This window comes from Eretmochelys imbricata, chromosome 3 (genome assembly GCF_965152235.1).
Source record: "Eretmochelys imbricata isolate rEreImb1 chromosome 3, rEreImb1.hap1, whole genome shotgun sequence".
NCBI classification, from domain to species: Eukaryota; Metazoa; Chordata; order Testudines; family Cheloniidae; genus Eretmochelys; species Eretmochelys imbricata.
The window spans coordinates 101,439,919-101,464,272 of record NC_135574.1 but is presented as its reverse complement, the minus strand read 5'-3'; the positions used below and the strand labels follow the sequence as shown (position 1 = coordinate 101,464,272).

At 41.3% G+C, this 24,354-nt stretch overlaps 1 protein-coding gene and 1 pseudogene across 4 annotated transcripts in view; both read left to right on the top strand.

Annotated features, from left to right (window-relative positions):
* The window catches only part of LOC144262806 (MFS-type transporter SLC18B1-like), a 33,670-nt gene extending 28,538 nt beyond the window's left edge, over window positions 1-5,132 (top strand). For 2 of the 3 annotated variants that reach the window (XM_077813057.1, XM_077813060.1), the window contains exons 12-14: window positions 464-557; window positions 663-712; window positions 987-5,132. In XM_077813057.1, the coding sequence (XP_077669183.1) occupies window positions 464-557; window positions 663-712; window positions 987-1,053 (211 nt within the window). In that variant the 3' untranslated portion in view covers window positions 1,054-5,132. The remainder of the gene's footprint in view (window positions 1-463; window positions 558-662; window positions 713-986) is intronic. The other variant, XM_077813059.1, reaches the window with a different exon arrangement.
* A 149-nt stretch (window positions 5,133-5,281) lies between these two features.
* On the top strand, window positions 5,282-19,461 carry LOC144262807 (pantetheinase-like; annotated as a pseudogene). Its single transcript, XR_013345638.1, has 7 exons — window positions 5,282-6,077; window positions 6,154-6,292; window positions 11,297-11,480; window positions 13,232-13,523; window positions 14,879-15,250; window positions 16,181-16,351; window positions 16,622-19,461. The product of XR_013345638.1 is annotated as a pantetheinase-like (transcript).
* Window positions 19,462-24,354: the final 4,893 nt, after the last annotated feature.

Genomic DNA, 24,354 nt, shown 5'->3' with positions numbered 1-24,354 from the left:
TTGAAGTCAATGACACTGCACCGTACTTCCAGTACTGTACTAGTCACATTGAAGATGCTCAGCACCCCAGAAAACTGGGCACCTGTATAAATAGGTTAATTTTAAACACAAGGCCCCACTCCTGCATTAAGTTCTAGCACAAGCCTCTGCACAGTCCCATTGAAATCAGCAGGGCTCTGCATGAGCTCAGGAGTCAATGGGTCCCAAGTTTGAAAACAGAGGCTTGTTTTTATTTTGAGTGGCTTTTTTTCCCGTCCACTAAATCTGAGTTTGGTGCATGGACTACAGTGACAGAGTCCCTGTGTCAATTACCTCTTGTGCTGTACTGGGGCAACCCTGTGCCATCTGTACATAGCTATAGATCTGAAACCTCTTGTCTCAACATATTGTAATAAAAACTCTTACCTGTGACCTTTGTAATCTGTTCTTTGAGGTACCCATACTTCTTCTCTGATGTATTTAGAGCTTTTGTAGGACCAACATTAGGTGGATTCCTAAATGAGAGGCTGGGGTTTGAATGGGCTGCCGCCATACAAGGAGGATGGGCGTTACTAAGTGTAAGTAAAGCTAGTATTCTTGCTTGTTGCTTTTATTGCAGACTGTAACTGTAAAATATTACACAAATATTACAATTGTAATAATTGGTGGCCCTTTTTTTAAAGGGACTAGCTATTGGAATATTCTATATCCTAGAGGCCTCACGAAAAGGAAGGTACTGTGGGACTTTTACATCCATTTCAAACCAGTTTTAAAAGGTTTTCATTAAGGAAAATATAGATTTTCTCCCCCCCCCCCATACTTCTGTTTCTTCACACAATCAGCCTAGTAATGAAAGAGACTTTAAACATTTCTGGGGGCACAGAATGCACTTCCATTTGTTTTGGGTTTTTTGTTTGTTTGTTAAATAATGCTAGCATTATGTATGCAAAAGTATCCAGAAGCTCTGTCAAATTGTTTCCTTTTTCCTTCCTTGCCTTCTTGAACAGATCCAATTTGCAGACCCCTCTGGGCACAAATGAAGAAAGCGTTCACCTATTGGCTAGTGAGACATAGCCAGGAATACTTCTGGATCAGCATTTTTTTTTTTTTTTTTTTAAAGTTAACTTAGTGATGAAAAGAGTGGACTTAACACCCAAACACATTGTTGCATAATTCTAGAGCTGGGAGAGCCACTTCCCATAATGCATAACATGTGGATTATTTGTAATTGCAACATATTGCCACATTGCTGTTCTGATGCTCTATTTAAATACGGCATGCCTTTCTTTTGGATGTTCCTGCTGTGGATTGGTTGAACTGGTAAATCAGATGTCAGCCTGCTTCTGTGTTCACAGTACAGTGCACTGAAGAGAGATTTTTACACAGTGTGAAAGAACTATGTTTCAGAATGTTCTGTTCCTGTACTTGAATCTGCTAGGGACAAACCCAGACAGTCTGTCACTACCATGTTTTATTGTAATGTCCGTTTTCCTTTTTCTAAAAGGAAGTTAATGGTTAAAATATATCTGATAACATTAGATGTTCAAAGGGAATGTGAAACAGCGAGCATAAAGCTCTGTTAAATAAAACCAGGTAACTTCTTATTTCTAAATTCAGTGAATTTCTGTAGCCAAATGAGATTACAAGTGAGGATGGAAAGGAAGTCAGCCATCTCCCATGTCCTCCTATTAAACATAGGAGTGGGAAGAAAAGGCAAATCTTGGGGAATGGGAGAGCTGAATTTATATGCTAGGTCATATTCAGTAAGTACAGCATTGCACCTGTTTAGACCAGGACTGAATTTGACCCATGATGGAAAGGAAATTGGGTCAAATTAGTCTGCATTTCTATTGGGTGTGTAGCCCATAGGGCTAGCTTTAGCATTTATTTTATTCAGCAATAATGTAAGGAAACTACAGGCCTGTATCCTATAAAACATTAGCTTAAGGCTTTAGGTCTATGAAATTAAGCCATTTGTCTGTGCCAAGTGGTCACCCCTAAGTTTTGGGGAACTGAGAATAGTGTATAAGGGGGAAGTTTGTCAATAATGACACCAGCCAACCACAGGAACATGACCTAACATGAGCTTGTGGATATCTTAGGATGGGAACCTCTGCAGATGTCTGAACACAAGGGTGCCATGGCAATGAATTGATGTATATGATGAGTTGAGATCATTAATATACTAACCTACAGGAGAAGGGCAGCCCAACATTAATAGGGTGAGGAGATACAAATAAGGAAGAGGGGAGAAACATCTGCTGAATATGCATGAGATATAGTGGTATCAGCTAACATAAAAGTATCCCAGTCTGTGGGCAGGAGGAGAGAGAGATGTTCAGATGTATTATCTGTCTACCTTGCTGGGTTAGAGCATTTGTGACTTTGCTAAATGTATTAAACTATTGTAAATACAGAAGGGTTCCTAAACTCTGTGTGTGTCACAACTCTGCGCATCAGGGTTCCCAACCAAACAGTAATCTCAGTAATACTGGACCTGATCTTGGGACAAGAACCTGTCAAACCTCAGAGTGTGAACTGGGAATTCTTAAATAATCCATATAATTAATATACAATTCATAGATCAGGCTACAGGCCACTTACCTCTGCAACTATGGCAGAGTTTATTTCTTCAATATATAGAAAGTACATGCAAGATTCCCATCTCAAAAAGCTCTGAGCTTATAATCAGGAACATCCAGTCAGCCTCACCCCTTGAGAGCAGCCAGCAGCATTCTAATGATAAATCCCACCCCTACTGTAGACTTCCCTAAATACTGGAGGAATGGAGGGGCTTGGAAGGCAAGGTAAGAGTGAGGGGAGTGAGTGCCAAACTTCAGGAGCTGTCACAGAGATTGACCTGCCAACAGCATTTCTGCTGTATATCAAGAGGATTTCAAGCACCAGCTGACCAGAACTGTGGTCTTTTCTTTGAAAAGAAAAAAAAGAAGGGGGGGAAGGGGGAGGAGCTTCAGGGGGAGGAGCTTCAGGGTGAGGGAGGGAAGGAGGTTGGTGTAGACAGAGCCCTGCACAGACACAAAATTTGTATCCGCGTCCAATCCACAAACATTGTCCGCAGCTATAAAGCAGATATCCAGATTTGCAGGGCTCTACGTGTAGGCCCACTTTACCTTTAGATTGATTGCTCTGCTAACACAATCCTGCATTCCTTTCACAGTTAGGTTTATTCCTACAAGCTTTAACATGGTTTGTCTCCTTGATAGATGCAGAAACTTGAAATTTCTTTGATTAACTTTAAACATTGTTTAATATAAATAGCTAAATATGTACATTTTATTTCCGAGCATCCTGCCTACAACACTTTTGTAGCTATATCTTAATACTCAGTAAAGGTGCAAACAAGTTTGTAATAACTTAAAAAATAAGTTACTGTGATGGTTTTGCTCTACTCCCTGCAGACACGGCTCCTCCTCTTGGAGGTTCTGAGGAATAGCTCACTGGGTCAACACCCCTTACTGCGGTTGCTCACTGTCTCTCCACCTCTCTCTTTGTCTGCAGCCCCTCTCTTGCCCCAGGAGGTGCTACAGCCTCTTTGTGACTCAGCTCTCCAGCCAAATCACTCTGTGTTCCCCCCGCCTTCCAGGGTTTTACCTGAAGTCCTTCTGCACAAAAAGTCCCAGGCGGTCTTCTCCAGCACTGCCCTGATGGTGCCAGTTCCTCAAGGGTGGGTACAGGAACTCAGGGCCACCCTCTACTCTGGGTTCCAGTACATGGACCCTCAACCCAAGCATTTTTGGACTTTCCTCTCACAGCTCTTACTGCTTCTTTCATAGACTGCTTCCTACAACTCCTGGTTTTCCTCCTTGCCCTGAGTGTACCAGCTCCAAACCCTCTTCCCAGGGGAGTGACTGCCCTTTCCCAGCAGCAACCCCTGTCTGTTGCCAGCTTCCTGGCTTTATAAGCCCCACTATTCCTGCAGAAGCTGAACCTGCTTGCAATCAATTCCCTGCTCCCTTGCTCTTCCTCCAGGTGCAGCCTATGGAGTTAATAGGCCTACCTGTCAACCTTAACCCCTTCCAGTCCTGTGTGGGATGGACACCCTATCACAGTTATAGTAATTTTATTAATACCATATTTTGCATCAATATTAAGGTCTCTGTCCCACAAATGTCATCTTGAAATTTCTTTTAGAACAAGAAACTTTGGAATTTTACTTGTTCCATTTTAGAAAGAACATTTTTCTGAAATGTCAGAATTTTGTGTGGACTAGCAGTTTATTTATAGCCACATCTACTAGTCAGACTTAGAGAGCGGTGTTATACACCATCCAAGCATTTGGTAGGGTCAGGCCTTACACTGTAAGATCTTCAGGACAAAAGCTTAATCATGTTAATTTTGTCCAGCAAGTAGTCCCACTAATTTCATCTAGACTACACAGGAACATTAAAGAGGAAGGGTGGTCCAATGGTTAAGGTGCTAGGCTGCTACTCTAGAGATCCAGGTTCAATTCTCTGCCTTCCTGGAAAAATTTATTTTGATTAAAAACAAAAGACCCACAAAACAATTTAGATTATAGCACATAACCGGTTCCCTACAAAAACAAAAAAACCTCTTTTTATTCAATATTTTACTGCTGGAACCATTTTAAAGAGGCAACCACCACTCCTCTCTTTCTGCTACCAACAATAAGAATAACAACACAAATAGGCTAATAGTAATAACACATAATGTTTTATTGCACAGAAGTTGGTATAGTATTAAAAGTTGGTTCTGACTATTATATAGCCCTAAGCATTATTTTTATTCTCCCTTCACTTCAGGAGTATGCAGCTCTGGATATTTTTAATCAATAGGCGAATCAATGTATTGACCAGAATGAGTAGTTAAAGGCTGGTTTGGTGCAGGGTTTTCAGCAGTATTATGTTTTTCTCACTTAGTTCTATTATATGCAATATTTTTGTTCTCTGTGCTACTATGGAACTGAATATTCTGTTTTATATTAATAATTAACTCTTTTATTGCCTGGAACAAGCAGTTAAAGGTTAGTTTGGACTGTTTTTTTCATAACTAGTATGTTGCACTCTGTTGCATTACATGTATCATTTTCGTCCCTTGTGCCACTTTAGAACAGAACGTCGGGGCAGTTTTAGTAATAAAGCTATTTATTGCCTGTAATGGCCAGTTAAAGCTCAGTTTGGCTGGGTTGTTCATTTGTACTCTGTTGTTCTCACTTGTTTGTGTAATTCTGGTTGTCTGTCCAACTTTGAAACCTACTGTTCCGGGGCATTTTAAAAATGGCTCTGGACCAGAACAGGTTAATGAGAGTGTGCTATTAACTGGTTCTCATTACTAAAATATTCTCAAGGTTGTCTGACTGGATCTGTTAATTTTAAAATCAGTTTTATTTATCAGTGGGCAGTTCAGCATTTACCCCTCCCATGAAATCCTGTTTGGTTTACTCATGCAAACAGTTCTACTGGAGTAAATAAATTATTTGTGTGATTTAAGGCAGAAGGGTTTAGCCCAGCATGTGTAAGTAACTGGATCCTGCTGTGATTTCACCGTACTTGGTTTTTCTACTGAGCTGGCTAGCCTTGAATTCACACCATCGTCTCTGCCATAGACATGCAGTGTTTCTAAATCAGCAGTACGGTCTTTCTGCAGCTTTTGCCCAGTGAGTTCTATGGCAACAAAAAGGTAATTAAAATGGCACAGCATTACTTGTGCAGGCCTTTTGTTCTTCGTGGTGTAAGACTTTCTAGATGTGGTAACTGTGGTGCACAATGTGGAGTTCCTGTAACAGAGTCCCGTGATTAAATAGGTAATGAAGGTTTCCAAAGTGAGGCCATCAGTTTTCTGATTTAACCCCCTCACCTTGCCTGCCCTTGCAGTCATTTGAGCAAGTACCAAGTTTCGAACATGGTCTATTCCCAGCCGCATGTTTATGCTACTTTTAATTTTTACTTTGTCTGTCCTGAAGGCCTGTGCCTTGGACAGCTACATTGCAGTTGTGTACGAGCACTCAGTTATATTGTCAGAGGACACCAAAATACCGGTTTCTCCTGAAGATGCTTTGATGCTGATGAACAAAAATATGGATGTTTGTGGAAGGGGCCATCAAAGCAGCAGCCCTGCGGGTACTGTCATTGGCTATTCTGTACTGAGATGTATTTATTTAAGTGGAGACTTATTTAATTTAGTCTGTTTTGCCAGGATGCACGTATCATTGTGACTCCTGAAGATGGTATTTATGGCTGGGTTTTCACAAGAGAAACCATTTACCCCTATCTTGAGGACATCCCAGATCCACAGGTGAACTGGATTCCATGTACTGAGCCTGAAAGGTATTGTCTTTGCTACTAAAAGGGGGAGTGGAATGGTGGGGGAGAGGCAAAAATCTCCATTCAGCCGTGGAGATGAGCAAATTCATAAGGGCTTGGTTTCAGTGGTAACTGTGTTAGTCTGTATCAGCAAAAAAAAAACGAGGCACTTCAGAGACTAACAAATTAACCTGTGGTACTTCAGAGACTAACAAATTTATTTGGGCATAAGCTTTCGTGGACTAGAACCCACATCATCAGATGTATGTCGTAAAAGATACAGGAGCAGGTATAAATACATGAAAGGATGTGGGTTGCTTTACCAAGTGTTAGGTCAGTCTAACGAGAGTAGCCTAATCACAAGAACGTACTATCTGATAAGTTTTTCATGATTTGTTTTTTCCCCATAAAGTATAGTCTAATATACAGGTTTCAGAGTAGTAGCCATGTTAGTCTGTATTCGCAAAAAGAAAAGGAGGACTTGTGGCACCTTAGAGACTAACAAATTTATTTGAGCATAAGCTTTTGTGAGCTACAGCTCACTTCATCAGATGCATCATTAGTCTAATTACAGTTTCTCGGTTTCATTTAATGTACTCGTTGGGTTCAATGCTTATTTGAAAGAAAAACATGAAATGCAAGTTATAAGGGCTCTGCTTTTTCAATGAGCTCTATGTGGGAGCAGGGACACGATCAGGACCTAAGAAATGTTCACTATTGAAATGGGGGAAACCTGCTCCAAGGTTTAAAAAATAAATCCTATAATCTGTGTTTTTATCTGAACCCCAGTTGAGCAATGAGCTGTGACATAATGATCTTTCGTTAGTGCTTGAACGCATTTTTGGTGATTAAGTAAAAGTCAAAATCCAGTCAGTGTTAACTGGCGATCCTTGTGACCAGGTCCTAAGAGATATTCTGTGATGTCACTGCAATAATTTATGAAGAGCAAATATGAAAGAAATATTTCTAAGATGAAGGAATAACTTTATTTTAATAGGTTTAGGGTGCATTTAAGGGAAAATAATCCAAATAACTTTATGCATTTTAGTACTAATATGTTAAGTGTAAAGAAAAACACTACCGAACAAACAAAAATCAAAATTCAACTTGAATTACTTCAAAGAAGGACTTTCAGACCCTAATAATTTAAAGTCCTTGTTTTTTTTAAGCAATTTCTATCTCTGTATCTGAGTGCCCTGTTTAGCAGAATTGGGAAATGATTATAAAGTAACGGAAGCTGTCAACCTTTTTTTTTCCCTTTGTAAACTGTAACATTAGTTGAGATCATAAAATTGCAGTTTTTAAAATTATTTATTTTTCAATGATCTTAAGACACATCACATCATCTTTAGTATTTTAATATGGTAGGATTACAGGAATCTCCTCAATCAATAGCTAATCATAGGAAAGGAAGGACCTCGAGAGGTCTTCTAGTCCAGTCCCCTGCACTCATGCCAGGACTAAGTATGATCTAGACCACTCCTGAGAGGTGTTTGTCTAATAAAAGGCAGTGATGTAATTTGGACACATCAGGGTACAATCCAGACTAATGAGTAGCTGTCACCCCGCCCTTAATTTGTGGTGTCCTTTACTCTGCTTTGTTGATGTAGCCTCCAGATAATCTGGACCGCTCACAAACAGCAGCAGCAAGTCACTCCCAGCTGTGTATGCTGCAGCCTGCCAACCACACCCTGATTTGTGTTCCAGGGTGACACCTGCAATACCTCCCTCTCCTATATTTTCCCCTAGAAATGTATGTCCTGTGCTGCTCAACCCCCTCCTGGACAAGACAAAGTCATAAAAAAAGTCTATTTCTTTAAGAGAAATAATATGCACACATATTTGTTACCCCAAATTGAGTTTCCCAGTTACTTCAATTTAAACACACTGGATTAGATTAAAACACTAAAACAAGTTTATAAACTAACAAGCGAGAGATTTTAAGTGAATACAAGTAATGAGCTATAAAAATTAGATACAAGAAAAATAAATATAAAACACAACTGGTACTTGTTAAATTTAACTGTGTTAAATTCAAAGCAAAACTGTTCTTACCACATGTTCTCAGAAGTCTTACTGGCCAAACTTCTTAGGCCAGGACCCCTGCTTCTATGTAATGGTTGCTTCCTTTGTCCGTTCTCACTTAGTTAATCAATGGACACAGTGAGAGGAAGGAGGTGGGGTGCCTTGGGGTGTCTTCCCCTTCTTTTTATAAGATGCATTTCCAGTTGGGAGCATGGCAACAGGCAGTCTGTGTGGAAGGGAACTCCATGCTGCTTCTTTGTTAAGATTTTTTTTTTTTTTTTGCCCCTGCCCCCTTTCTTGCCGAAGAATGGCCACTTAGCAGGTAATGGCCTATTGACCTTGTTTACACCTAGCTGAGGCACTCTGAGGAACTGGTTTGGCCACTTCCCAGACTCTTCTGGAAAACATACTTTTACTCATGATCTCAGCTCATGTTTATAACTTCACATATAACGCTGCTATGTGAATTTTGCCACGATATTATATTGATCAGCAAATGATGAGTTTTTAAATGATATCTCCTAAGGCATACTTTGTACAAAGACTGTTACAATAGCGTGTAGAGTGTGGACATGAGTACATCCCGTCACAGTAATGTCAATACAGGACAGCAATAGTGCTTGGCTACAATTAATGATTAATAATATATAGTCATAGAAATATTTGTTAATGTTTTGCCACTAGGTGGTACTAGAAGAACAAGTCAGTTTGTTTTCTCATCTACACAAGGGTGATTTTCCCCAGGGTGTTGGATTGCAAATGTTCCACCATCACTTGCGGCTAAGTCAAGCCAGAGTTTAGCCATTCTAATGTTTATAATACAGTAAATACTGGCTTTGTGTTTCAGCTGTGTTTACCTTTAAAATATTGTTGTGACTGTTTGAGCAATGACATGGTAATCAATATTGTACAAAAGTAAAGAGATTTGGAGTTAAATACTAGCTCCATTGAAGTCCAATGGCAAAAATTTCCACTGATTTTACTGGGGCCAAGATTTTGCCCAACAATTTGTATAGTGAGGGTGCTGTGAGCCATTGAACCCAACTAAATCCTGTATATAATGGAAACCTCTTCAAGACAGGGGGTGCTGCAGCATCCCCCAAACCCATAGTTCCCTGCATCAAAGAATTTGCAATCCAAAGCGGAAACAAGCAAAAGAAACTCAGATATTTTTGAGCTGGCGATGTAGGCTGAAGTGGGCCTTGTTTAAAGGCTTAAACATAGTTATGGGTTCCTAGAGAAAATGTTTAATACATCTTGGACCATCTTTCAATAATTTAATTTAAAAAAAGCTGTATGTACATTAATCTCTGCAAACTATTATGGAACAGCCCCAAATTTTAAAATAAGTTTAAAAACTCACTTACCTCATATGAGGTAGCATGGTGTGTGTGAATGTGTCCAGGCGCCTAGACAAAAAACTCAGTTAAGATAGAAACCACATGAAAATTTAAGGGTAAAAAACATTACAAAGGTATTTCAGTTATTCCAGAAACTAGCATTATAAATAGAGTTGGGAGAGTGACTGATTTTTGTTTGTTTGTTTGGTTTGCTGGCAGTTTGGAATAATTAAAAAAACAAAAACAAACAAAAAAAACTCCAACCCTTTGGTTCAGGTAAAACTCCAATTTTTTTTTTTTTTTTTTTTTTTTTTGAATTTTGACTAATGGAAAATGTCTGTTTCAAGTTCACCAAAATGTTTTATGTTACGTGAAGTGTTTTTGTTTCTGGGCATTTTAAGGGCTAGATTTACAAAATTGGGGGTTAGGGGAAGGAAAGCTGGTGGTGTTGGTACACATCCCTCCCCCCAATAACCTGTAGCCCAAGTTTAGGTTATTCACCAGGGATGGTATTGGTTACTTAAGGTAGGTCTCTATCAGCCTTTCCTGTTGAAACTGTTCAACTTTGTGTAAAATATTTGAATGCTCATTGGGCCAGAGGACAACTCTGTAGCCTGGTGATTTTGCCCATGTCTAATTATAAACTCAGGGAAATTCAAGAGTTTCAAAGCAATTCAAACCTGTTAAGGTGTGGAAATGTACAATTTAAGCACTCAAACAATGTTAATTCCTGCCCTGTAGTAATGCCATTCAATAACCATACAGTTATGACGAGGGCATTGTAGTGTTTGTGGTCATAGATTAAATTAAATTGATTTTTAAAGATACATTGGGTTTTTTACCCCATTTTCCCCACTCATGGTATAGAGGCCGGGAAAAGAATGAAGGGATTTGCATGTACAGAATAAAAACTTGCTTCTGCAACGAGCTCCAAGCAGGTTCCAGGGTCTGCTTATGTGGAGCTTATTGTAGGATCAGAGCCTAAGAAATGTTCAGCATTAAGATAGGTGGTACCTGCTCAAAGATAAGATGGCACACAACATGTGCAATTGTTCCTGAACTCAGATTGAACAGTGAGATGTGACATTGTCCTTATATTATATTTTGGTAACTAGTTAAACATTTGGATTTCAAGAATAAGCAAACAAACAAAACCCATACATCCTCCCCGGGATGTTTGTGGGGTGGGACAAAGGAGGGTTTGTTGTAATGTTGTTCTTTCACTTTTCCTCTTTCCCAAACCTCATTTCTGGCACTTAGTTTTGGCATTTCCTAATTGTGGAACCATAATAATGTTTTTTTATTTGTTGTGTGAATACACGTACATGTGTGTGGGGTTTTTTTCAGTGGAACCCAAACCCAATTCCTTGTGAGAGGAATCTAGTCTAAGACGAAAATGAGGTGAGGTGTGTGTGTGTGGGGAGAGACTGGAAGCACAATATCAAACTGTTCTGTCCAGTTAGGATAACCCATACTGGCACAAAGGGAGACTTCTGGATTTTATTCTGAACACTTTAATAGACTCACCAGTGGTCTATTCTGTACTTTCATTTGGTTACCCTACAACAGCAGTCTTCTAATTAAAATTATTAACTTAAATCCATCGTTCTTCTGCTCCAAAGTCTAAGAATTTTTTTTTTTTTAAATTTCTCACTGACCATTAAATTTGCTCCGCACCTGTGCAGGAAAGACTCAGCTGCATGGCAAGCAGCAGTGCTATCTATGTGGTTGCCAATATTGGGGACAAGAAGCCATGTAATTCCAGTGATCCCAAGTGCCCCAGCGATGGTCACTATCAGTACAATACTACGTTGTCTTTGATTCAGAAGGGAAATTGGTGGCACGCTACCATAAGGTAAGAAATAAACAACTTTGCACAGTTCAGTGCAGTAATTAACTCCTTTTAATCATATCTAGCATTTTCCCCCAAATTCTATAACTAAAACTATTGTGGAATGTATTTCGTGGTATGCAGAGGATCGGAGTGTAATGCCATGTTAAAGCAGGAAAGGTCACGTTTTCAGTGTCTGTAGTCAGAGGAATTCGTTTTCCCAGCCAGAGCTGCAGAATCTGAGCTGAGGAAGCTTTAACCCCTATTTGTCAAAACATTAACCTTAAATGTTCCAGTCCAATCTAGTTCTTGCTTCAATGGGCAGCCACAATTGACTGCTCTTTCACAAAACTTATAAAGGGCAGAAAATTAATGCCAAAAAATTAGCGTGAACCCCAGGCAATACCTACTTGGACTCTCTTAGGGCTTGTCTACACTGGCACTTTACAGTGCTGCAACTTTCTCGCTCGTGGGAAGGGGGGGGGGAACACCCCCCTGAGCGCAGCAAGTGTCAGCGCTGTAAAGCACCAGTGTAGACAGTGCACCAGCGCTGGGAGCCGCGCTCCCCACTCTGGTAGGGGTTTTTTAGAGCGAGGTGGGGTTTTTTAGAGCGCTGGGAGAGCTCTCCCCCGTGGCAGCACTTTAGCGTTGCCGGTGTAGACTACCCTTAAGCAGCTGGTGACTTAAGTAGTCAGCTGAACTTGTGAGGCCGTACATTCAATTTGATGGTATTTCTTTGTTTGGGTGTAATGCGATAGCTTCTGAATGCCACATCCAATCAATTCCAAAGTTACAGGGAATGTTCTAGGCATCAGTGGGAAGAACCCTATGGATTTTGGTGAAAATTAGGAAAACCTGAAGGGTATAAATCTGATTAGCAGAGCCAGCAGCTGCAACCACTTTTGTAATTGTCTGTAGAACAAAGAACCAATTGACAGCAACCATTAATACTGTCCAGCATAAGAGCTTCCCCATCTCAGCTCTCTCCATCCTCCCGGTTGTTTAAAGTGTTAATGCCCTGAAAGAGAAAGGAAAACATGAGAATAAGAATAGTGGTAGGAGGAAATAAGGAGCCATGAAGGTGCACACAAAGCCTCTGGTATGGGGCGGGGGGGCTAGGAGGGAATGGAGGACACAAAGAACCCTGACATTAGGGTGTCTCTGAAATGGAGGGGGATGGGAGGATGGTAATGAAGAAGCTGGGTGGGGAGGAGTGCAAAGAGCCACGGGTGTGTGCACCCTCCTTCGCCTCTTGGCTCAGTGTGCAATGCTCAGCCTACAGATGCAACAAATGTCACTCTCTAGTAAGGAATTATGAGAACAAACTGTGAAACTACAGTAAGTTCCCCAAACTTAAATTTATATGTAACTAAAATCATGGTTTAAAAGCAAGGACACTAGAAATGCTAGCCACTAACTTGCTGTATCACTTTTTCTGCTATTGTTGAAATTTAATTTGAGCTCCCAAAAGGCCATTTGGTCCCATTTATAAATATGAAGGGACAATCTCTGTGGGGTATGAAAAATCCAATATTTCATAAACTTCCTACCAATGAATAAACGCAAATACCATTCACGGAAGAGAAAAGGGAATCCTGTATAGTCCTGTCTGACTTTCCTTTGTATCGTAATCCAGCCTCTTTCGATGTGGAAAAAAATAGAATTTAACAGAAACATAGATTCTGTGTTCCCTGTATTTATGTAAACAATTTAACTGCACTGAGTTCTGATTTATATGGCCTAATATATTTCCTTTCTCTCTTTCCCATAAACAGCACAACCTCTTTGTGACAGAAACTCAGTTCGATTACCCTAAGGAGCCAGAGTTTGTCACCTTCAATACATCCTTTGGAAAGTTTGGCATTTTCACTTGTGCGGACATACTTTTCCATGATCCCGCTGCGGTCCTGGTGAGCAAGTTACAAGTGGATACTGTGCTGTTCCCGACAGCATGGATGAATACTCTACCACTTTTGTCTGCTTGTCAGTTCCACTCTGCATGGGCTATGGGAATGGGTGTGAATTTTCTTTCAGCGAATACACACAACTCCAGTTTAGATATGACAGGTAATTTACAATCTTGGGTTAACTGATTTGGTATCTTAGGCCCTGATCCTGCAAACTCTTATGCACCTGCTTCAAGTTCAGCATGTGAATAGTCTAACTGACTTCAGTAGAGCTACTCATATACTTAAATTTATGTATGCGTGTAATGTTTGGAGGATCTGAGTCTTAGTAATGAATGTTTACAGATAGAGCAGAAATAAAATGTTAAATTCAGATTTTAGGTTAATCTGTAGAACTTAAATTTCTTGTGACGTAATAATTGCTGAAGTTCGATTTTACAGTTCAATGTAGTCTCACCACAGACCTTGATTTCAGAAATCCCATGTAACTATTGTTTGTTAATCTGATATAACAAACTTGTATCTCCACTAGATAGAGACTTAGTACTGATGAATACTCTTAATTGAGTTGTGATGGCTGATTTTCATGCAATATCTGTTTGCTTTATAAACTAGTGTAAAACTTTTTTTATAGACTTGTGTTCATTGACATTTTTTTTCAGACAGTTGCTAGGATTCATGCATTGTAGTTGTGTTATGTTCATTGTCACAGAGCAATAGCGTAGTATACAATATGATATATCTGTTAAGGATGGGCCTAACACTTGCATAACTATTACATTAATATGAACAGACTTGTCATTCCTTTTTCATATATGAGGCTTTTCCAATTTATAGCTTAGTATTACTGTGGGGGAGCATTTCCAGCTGATAGCTAGCACTAAACTTTTTGCTACTTGGGCTCTTTATTTAGGCATCTTCACAGCCATCTCCACTGATTTTGAGTCATTGCTATGCTAAAGTTAGATGGCCCCATTCTTTCCTCAGACATGTTTTTTGGGGGTGGGTGGGTGGGATGTTTTTGGTATTGTAAAATAAAAATGATAGCCACACATTTAAGACCTACGTGGAGGTTCAAAGGTAAGGGATTTCTTGGCACATGTTTTCCTAAAATGTTGTATTTGCTTTACAGTATTACCGGCCACTCTGCCAAATAAAAACTGCATAAGAGAGACAAGACCAAATTCAACAAGGAATATAAGAGTGTAATTTACACCTTCCTTCCCAATCACTGTAATTTACAACAGTTTAGTCACACTTACTAGCATGTGATTTATCGCCCATTACATGTCACTTACCTGCTGTGAAACCTTTGAATTTGGCCTTGTTCCCATTGACATCAATGAGCATTAGACCAGGCTTATAGTGTGTAAAAGCTTTAATTTTGATTTTAAAATAGTTCTGACAATAACAGAATAAAACTCTGCACATGTTTAACGTGTGATGATAAAGTGCATAATATGAAATGGGTAATTCCTTTCTGATTAAAAGCTCCCTCTTGTCTTTCACACACAGGGAGTGGCATCTATGCACCAAATGGACCCAGAGCATTTCATTACAATACAGAAACAGAACGGTCACCTCCTGGTTGCAGAGCTGATTTCACACCCTCGTCTTTCTCCCACTTACCCTATTGTTGTCAACTGGAGCTCATATGCCACAAGCATCAAACGATTCTCACCAGATGACCATGATTTCAGCGGAGTCATTTACTTTGATCAGTTCACCTTCACTGAACTCACTAAGCCTGAAGGAAATGGTACACTTTGCCAGAAGGACCTTTGCTATCATTTGAGCTACAGGATGGCGGAGAAGCGAGAAGATGAAGTTTATGTGCTGGGTGCTTTTGATGGCCTTCAAGTTGTTGAAGGAGAATACTATCTGCAGGTAAAGCTTTTCTCTTTATTTCTGATGGGTTAGGGTGGCGGAGGGCTGGAACATCCCTTTTCCATTTGGAGCTCTTCACATCTGCCCCAAGGGATAGTTAGATACTTCATCACACAGTGCTTTTCTTAAAACAAATGTTTGAGAAATAGGATGCTATTAACCCCACAGGTCGTCTTTACCCAGTTTAGGATCTTGATGCTTCCTGTTCTGTCTCTGATGTAAGTGATCAGAGGTGTGTGATGTCTTTTCCCAGCCAAAGGCCTGGATTTATCTTTGATTATAAGGGTTCAGAGAAGTTGGTGTCTGAACCTGGAAGGGAAGGCACACAGCCCCTCCCTAAAACGCATACTAACTTTAGGAGGACAGCCTGTTGCAGCGCTTGCTGACTCAGCAGATATGCTCTATCCTGTGGGACAGCTTGTTTCAGCTGTGAACATTTTGCAACAGGTTGAAGCGATGCTTATGCTGATACGACTTTTTTATGTATTACTGGGATTGCAAGCTAATGTATCTAAGAAACAGGGATATAATCCACTCTTTACACACAGCTTTTGAGTTTGTTCTTATTTCCAGTGTAGTACCATTTCTACAGCATTGTGTAAGCCTAAATGGATCCTTCTGTGTAGGACAGGCAAATATCCCCATTTCACTGATAATGAAACTGAGACAGAGCTGAAGTGATTTGTTCAGGCCACAAATTGTGTCAACTGCAGAGCTATAGTTGAGTGGATAAATACACCCACACACCGGTGGCACAGGTGAAGCATTCTGTTGAATTACAAGGCATCAGAGCATCCATGGGTCTGACTTAATTACATGAGTAAATATTTTTATAATGTCTTGACAATGAGAGGCTTTTCCTGCTGTCTAAGCCTGGCTCTTGTTTACTGTAAGCTGTCCAAATGTATCCCCTCTGTTTCTTCCCCATAGATATGCACACTACTGAAGTGTAAAAGCACAGACTTGAAAACTTGTGGGTACCTAGTGGCTACTGCTGAAACCAGCTCTGACACATTCTCTCTCAGCGGCACGTTTGCCACTAGCTACGTCTTTCCAGAAGTCTTGCTCACTGGGGTTCAGCTGGTGCCTGGAGAATTTCAGGTAAAAGGATGCCCTTGAGCTGTTTCAGACTTGCATTTCAAAGGATCTTACCCTAAGATGACAAAGGCCGGTGCTAAACATAAAAAGTGTCCAACAGTGACAGCTTGGGTATGCTTAGAGGCCTTCTGCTCTTGGTAATTGGCTTGAGTCAGAGATTGGGTTGTACATTGCATGCCTTTTTCCAAGCTAAACTGAAATACGTGAACATATGAATGTTGTCCACACACTGCTTTGTTAATGGTACTGTTTATCTTTCTTCTGTCAAACTAGGTATTAAGTGATGGACGTCTGATAAACCAGAATGGCACTTCTAAACCAGTCCTGTCAGTGACACTCTTTGGGAGGTGGTATGAAAAGGACCCTCCACACCCACCACAAGGTTTCCCAGGATGTGGCTATTGATGCTTTTTAGCCTTCTCAGAATAGGAACATCCTGAAATGTTAATCTGTGTTAACTACAGTCATTATCTAGTATCTTTTATTTTTCATATTCTGCAATGTGAATATATTCTGTCTAGTCAATGCATGTTACTTTATTGCCACGATTCCATTAGAAAACCAATTAATTGGACAGCAACTCTGCATCTTTATTAACTGTTAGCCTCTACTTGCTACTGGCTTGATCTTGCTGCCATTCAAATTGATAGAAAAACTTCCACTAACTTCAATATGGTGGGATCAAGCCCTTTATCAGCAGATATTGGCCTGAGCAACAAAACTCACTTTAGAACCTGGATTTTTAATCCCCTTAAAACTTTTACTTTGCGAGTTGGGGTAGAGGTCAATTCTGGGATTTTGTTCAGGCCCACATCTAAACAAAACTGCTGATAAATCAGAGATTCATATAAACTATTAATTAGATCCATTCTTCTGAGTTGTCAATCCAATACCTTCCACGAGTACTGTAATTACTTTGAAAAAGAGAAAAAATTGAAATCCTTCAATTAGACAATGTAGTTACATTTTCAAAAAACATAGTCTTCAAACAGTGATCTGTACCCATGCAATAAGTCCTGAAAAAACCAGGAAATGTCCAATAGCGTACATGCAGGCTTTGTACCCTCACTATTTCTAATGCACCCATCACAATCAAAATAGCAAGATAAAAAAAAAAGGATTTGGGTGTGTTCTGTTGAATGATCTGTGTTTTTTAGGGTCCTACATATACTTAACCATATGGTTAACTTGACTTGTATTAGTTGTTCTGTTGTAGTCAGTGTACTCACGTGTGTAACTTCATATGTCTGAGTGCTCACATGAGTGAGGCCTATACTTTACTGGAAGTAGAACATATGAACTTCTTCTTTCTGGAGTGATTTAAATGGGGTGTTTGTTTTTTGACTCAGTTACTTTTCAAATTAAGGTATGAGTATCCATTTTCTAATTATAATTAAATGCAATTGTTTAAGATGGAAAAAAACCCTGCATTCAGATTGTAGTCTTCAGCAATTTTTATTTCTGCTTTTATTTTGTAGACCTACTTAATCAGGTATTCAACTATTGCACATGTGACCAAGGTTAAACATCATAAGATAGACTCACATTTTAGTCTGTATGCTGTCACTAAAATACAACCACCCTACATAACCCCAAAGGCAGCCAGAATAAAGAGAATGGGAAAAACTCTTTTTAACTCAGGTTTCAGAGTAGCAGCCGTGTTAGTCTGAATCCGCAAAAACAAGAGGAGTGCTTGTGGCACTTTAGAGACTAACCAATTTATTTGAGTATAAGCTTTCATGAGCTACAGCTCATCGGATGCATTCAGTGGAAAATACAGTTACTGTATACTATGGGAGCAGAAGTGATTTGAAAAAATCCCAGGAAGAAAGGGAGAATGGAGGATATATGGATCAGTTGGAGGGGGAAAACGTCAAGTTTAAGATAGGGTGAGATTCCCCATACCAAGACAAAGAAACCTCTGTAAGGAAAGGCTTGAATAAGACTTGTGATTCCAGATTCCAAGATTCATTCTGCCTCTGAGAAATTGCCTTGTTGAACCCAGTTTCTTTCTGTGACACCACACTATCAACAGCCTCTGTTTCCCCAGGACAAGTCAGGTCTTAGCATGCCGCACTAATCAGGTTTTCTTGCTTCACTTTAAATCAAACTAAATAGTGTCAAGCTCTTAGGCCAATGCTGATGCATCCAATGAAGAGAGCTGTAGCTCACAAAAGCTTATGCTCAAATAAATTTGTTAGTCTCTAAGGTGCCACAAGTACTCCTTTTCTTCAGACATATCGCTTCATAGGCCCAGTTTATGCAAGATGCTGAGCCCCTTTTGTCTTACGAGGAGTTGAAGGGACTCAACTCATCACTGTATGTGCTCCTCAACCTTTTAAGCCACCATTCTTAATTGGGAAAAGCACTGTCTGTCTGATACCTGTCATAATCCCCACATCAGAGGGAAGAGATATTACCCTGCGTGATTTTGGGCAAGTCATTTTTCTGTGGGAGAGCAAGGAATTGAACCAAAATCCCTGAGTCCCACTCCAGTGCCTTAACTGCAAAACAGTCCTCCTCTTCTCAGTGCAGTGTGTGCTGTGTATTGCTTCTGAAGTATGGGTGACGCTAAGCATTCCTTTACTCACACCCTACACACTATTGTAGTAGTCTTTGTACAAGATGTCATAAATATAAAGGGAAGGGTAACCACCTTTCTGTATACAGAACTATAAAATCCCTCCTGGCCAGAGGCAAAAGCCTTTCACCTGTAAAGGGTTAAGAAGCTAAGATAACCTCGCTGGCACCTGACCAAAATGACCAATGAGGAGACAAGATTCTTTCAAAGCTGGAGGCGGGAGGGAACAAAGGGTCTGTCTGTGTGATACTTTTGCCAGGACCAGGTCAGGAATGCTCTTCAGAACTCCTGTAAAAAGTTAGTAAGCAATCTAGCTAGAAATGCGTTAGATGTTCTTTTGTTTAATGGCTGGTAAAATAGCTCTGCTGAATGGAATGTACATTCCTGTTTTTGTGTCTTTTTGTAACTTAAGGTTTTGCCTAGAGGGATTCTCTATGTTTTGAATCTGATTACCCTGTAAGGTATTTACCATCCTGATTTTACAGAGGTGTTTGTTTTACTTTTGCTTTAATTAAAATTCTTCTTTTAAGAACCTGATTGCTTTTTCATTGTTCTTAAGATCCGAGGGTTTGGGTCTGTGTTCACCTGTACAAATTGGTGAGGGGGGTCTTTCATGCAGGTCCCCACATCTGTACCCTAGAGTTCAGAGTAGGGAAGGAAGCTTGACACAAGATATGCCTTGAGAAGTATCATTTGAAAACTAATAACTCAGTGATAATAATATTTTTGTGTTGTATGTATGTGATGGGTATTAAGAGTTATGAATATATGCTGGAATTGTGCCTGAAGAGTGTGTAACTAGGTATGGCAGGGGAACTTGTTAAACAGGTTTATCCTAAACAAAATGTGTTTACCTCAATTTACATATAAGCATTAAACAAACCCATCAAGCTAACAAGGGATGGAGGTAAATCTCACAATAAGAAGTTGCGGAGAAGACAGCATGTTTACCCAGAAGAAGAGAGAAGCTTGGTCTGGGTTTTACTTTTCAGAAGAATTCATTTCGAAGGCTTACTGGTATGGGCGTGGGTGAACCGTGGGCTTGGGGAGGCTAGCCCCTGCCAGCCTGCCCCTTCTGTCTGGGGCGCCGCCCCTTCCCCCACCGGAGCCCAGAGGCCCCTCCCCCAGCCCTGGAGCACCAGGCAGGCAGCGTGGCCCCGAACCCCAGAGCGGTGGGCGGGCAGACAGGTGTGTTGAAGTCTGTGGCTGATCATGGCCCTCAGCATGCTGGGTGGGCAGGCAGCATGAGCACCAGCTCCAGCCGCCCAGAGCCCCTGGCTGCAGGCCAGCTCCTACTAGCCCCAGCCCAGGGCAAGGGTGTTGGAGCTCTCCCAAAAGTGGGCATGCCACTGCCCTGGGGCTCTGGTCACAGGGGAAGGAAGAGCTGCAGCAGAGCATGGCGGGAAGCAGGAGGAGGTCTGGGGGAGGAGTGTGGGCAGGGCCACGCAGGGAGTTTGGGTAGGCTGAGCCTTCCCCTGCCTGTAATACCCGCTGCAGTATAAAGACGGGGGGCTGAACAACAAGTGATAAGCAATTGAATCAACTGATTGTATACAACATTACTGTATTATAAAAGTGTATAGAGAGAACTTTTCTGAAAGCTAATGGCACACTGGTGATTAATATCTGTGAAATGTGTGTGTTAACACTATAAGGAAATATGGGTACTTAATTATATTCTGTATTAAAGTCTGTGGTCAAACATGGAGAAACAGTTTCCCTCCCAGACGGGAGAGAAGGCAGCTATTTACCTGTCTGCATGATGGAGCATGGTGTAACCAGAAACAATGGAAGCCATATTTACATAAAAATCATACAGGGTGATGGGAAGCCCACAGGAAGGGAAAAACATCCTCAGGTCATCTTGCCTCTTGAACTTTGGAAGACATAAGCAAGGACAGAGACATCTTTGAAATCCATCACAAGACAGGCACAAGAGGCCTGAGCTCTTGCAAGATGAGAAAGATAAGTACTTCAACCAAAGGCAGGGGGATTGAAGTCTCTGGAACTGACTGTAGATGAGAAACTTGCTTAAGCAAAACTCTTTCACCTGGGAAGACAAGGGAAGCTAGCACCTTTGTACTTTAGTGGAAGGTCCTGATTGAGGTAAATTCAGCTATGGCTCAGAAGAAGAATGACTGGTGAGAGAAACCATCTTGAAAAAAGTCTGTATCTTGTTAGATTAGGTTGTAGACTTTTTTAGATGCCTGTTTTCACTTTTATTAGCTTGTAACTCTATCTCTTGGATTTTAAGTGAGTTCAAGTGTATCTTGTATTGTTAGTAAAATTTGTTTTACTATTAATGTAAACCACCAGAGCATGGGCAGCAGGCAGACTCTCCCTCCCCCCACTCCCCTTCGGGTAAGCTAGCCCCACAGCAGGAGCCCTGAGCCTCCCCACGCCCCTCCTGCGGACAGAGATGTCCTGGGCCAGCAGAACCCCAACCCGCCCTCCCGCCACCACCATAGAAGCCCTCTGCTGACCCCAGCTGTGCTGACTGACCGACCCAAGCCAGAGGCCAGTCCCAGCCACGCTTGGCCGGGTGACTGGCCCCAGCCATGGCAGCCAGCCAGCCTACCAATTTGAGTCCTGGGCTGGCCCAAGCCACAGGCCAGAGAATGGGGAAAGGCAGTGTTCCTCGTCTCCCAAGACCCCCAGAAACCCAGCAGAAGAGTGCTGAGCTTTTTATATGCACCTTTTATATGCGCTTTTTATATGCGACGTTCTGCGGTGGCTGAGGAGGCATCCAGGGAGAATACTGATGAACCCAGGAAGCTGAATAGCAGATACCACTGCCTCAGCTGCCCCGGAACCTGCATAGCCCATAATAATAAGCAAAAACCCGCAACATGGTGTCCTGCAGCAGTGGCTCTGCCAGGGGAGGCTTAGCCTTCCCCGGCCTATTATATCTGCTGCCCATGCACCAGAGCTGTTGTTTAAATGGAAGGGTGTATTTACCCCAGTTAATAAGCTGTGTTGTGCTCTTGTGTCTTTAGAAATACAAACGAGCCCTATTATTTCTCTCAACTGTCGAGGCGAGAGCAAGACATTGCAGAGCACACAATTATGGGGAGGTCCAGGACTGGGAGTGTATTGGGATCACCCTGCAAGTAGTAACCAAGGGTGGTGGAAGCCCGAGTGGGGCAGTGGGACTGAAGACAGGATGATGGGTTCAGAGCCACTGAACCAGAGCTGTCTAGCACACAGACAGAAACTCAGGATTTGACCTGCATGCTCATAGGCTGGTTGTGAGCATCCCAGGTTGGGAGCAACAACAGCAAAGCATTGTGAGGCACCAGAGCTGCAGGGCAAGTGGTGACACAACTTCCCACTGCTCTGAATTGCACCCTAGAACATGACAGTATGCATAACCAAGTAGCTTGAAAAGTAAGATAATTTCTATAAAATTTGTCAATTTACCCTTTTATTCTGTCTGTTTTTATTCAACTAAAACACTCATTGTATTCGGCCACATATGAACATGTGTCCAGAAGCAAGGACTACAACAGAGCTAGTCTCCAGGCCGCCTCATCAATACAGCTGGCCTGCAGCAGACTGCCTGATTGGCTGGAGAGGCCAGCAGGCTGGCTCTTAATCCAGCAGCAGCTCCTCGCTGCCTGCTCAGTGCTCATGCCCAACACTGTGACTTGTCCTGTGTTACTTGTTTGTTTCCGTTGCTCACCTCCAGTTTGACCTTCAGCTCTAGCTTCTGACAGCTGACTCTGGCTCCACTCCTCGTTCCAATGCTTGGTTTCCTGCACCTGTTGTGACCACAAGGCTAGGCCACCTGACCAAGTGTGAGGAGCTACAGCTGGTTCTTACAGTTTTCCATGCCAATCTGAAGGGCAAAAAATGAACTCATTTCAGGGAGGCTTCCAAGTTACCTTACCAAAAACATCATGGAATATTAGTTGCTTCCTTTTTAAAGGACCATATCTGCAGCCAAAAACTGAATAGCTGACATCCTTGTCTAGACCTCTTGTTAGCAATAGTGCATCTAAATTAGTGCTGAACTTTTTAAATGTAAACACAGCAAAAGACGCACTGTGCTCGGCACTGCTCTAAAACCACGCTTGACGCTGATTTTGTAATATTCTTAATAAGTATGGAGAGCTTATATTTAACAACAAAAATGATTTTAAATTAAACATGGCATGACACAGCAATGAGAGCCTGCTGTAAACTTCCGCCAACCACAGTCTGTTCTGTCCCCTGCAGTCCAGAACCCTTCCTTCCTATATTGGAGATGAGCAAGAACTGGCTATTTAATTCCATGGGAAACTTCACATTGCTAGAAGAAAATCATTTGGAATTGGAACAAGAAGTTGGAAATGAAAAATTTTGCACAGAACAGCTTTTTAAAAAAAAAAAAAAAAAATTCTAGGCAGGGAGCAAACCAGCCAGGGAGGTGGCCATCCAGACAACCCATTAAAGGGGGATTCTGGGAACTGAGCAGCCTGCTAGATGCCTGGCCAGCTGGCCGGCAGGCTGGCAAGAAACCAGGCTGGGCAAGCTAGTCAGTCAGTTTGCCTGACTGATTTTGTTGCTAGTTTCAATGGAATCAACACATTCCAGTGGGATTCTGTTGAAACAGCATTTTCCAAAGAAAAACTACGAGTCAGAAAATTTGTTGACCTGCTCTAGCCAAAATAGAGACTGAACTTTGGTCTCTGCAGTCACTCCGTGTGGGTTTAGTGCACCCGTTCTTATTGGCTACCCTAGTGTAAACAAAACTAAAGAGGCCAAACTGTCTTCATTTTGCTCACTGAGATTGGGATTACTCACATGAGCAAGGTGAGCTGGATTTGGTTCAAGATGTATTTAAGTTCCCCAGCTATGTTTCAAAGAGCAGCATAAATTGTTTAAATGTTGGCCTACTCTCGGTCAATTTGGGCTCCTGACAGCTCTGCATTCTTGGATCAGTTCTGAGAGACGTTCTGTGGCCTTCCTTGTCACTTTACAAAACTGTGTGTTAATGTTTATTCTGAGGGCAGCTGGTACAAAAGACAAGACAACATACAATTCAAACTACTACCTGTGTGAATTGCACAAGTTTGTCTAGAATCGGCCTTAATGGGAGTTGGACTGGACCCAAGTACCAACCCGGTACAAATTCTACTTTGCACAAGTCTACTGAAGTCAATGGAATTGCACATTATAGCAAAGCAGAATTTGGGCCTCTATTTCTAGACAGATGTCGTTTAGTGTGTCCCTTTGGCACAGTTATTCTCATGTCAGTGATTCAGTGAATATCACTCCCCTGTTTAACTGTGTAGATGGTTTGTTGTTGTAATATGTTTTTTTTTTTTACCTGTGGTAATCTTGTTACACAATGCTGTGTTTTCCCAGATAATTTCACAGAGAATTGTTGCCAAAGTAAACTAATAAGAAAGCTGGACTTTGCCACCTGTCTTCTTTTCTCCTT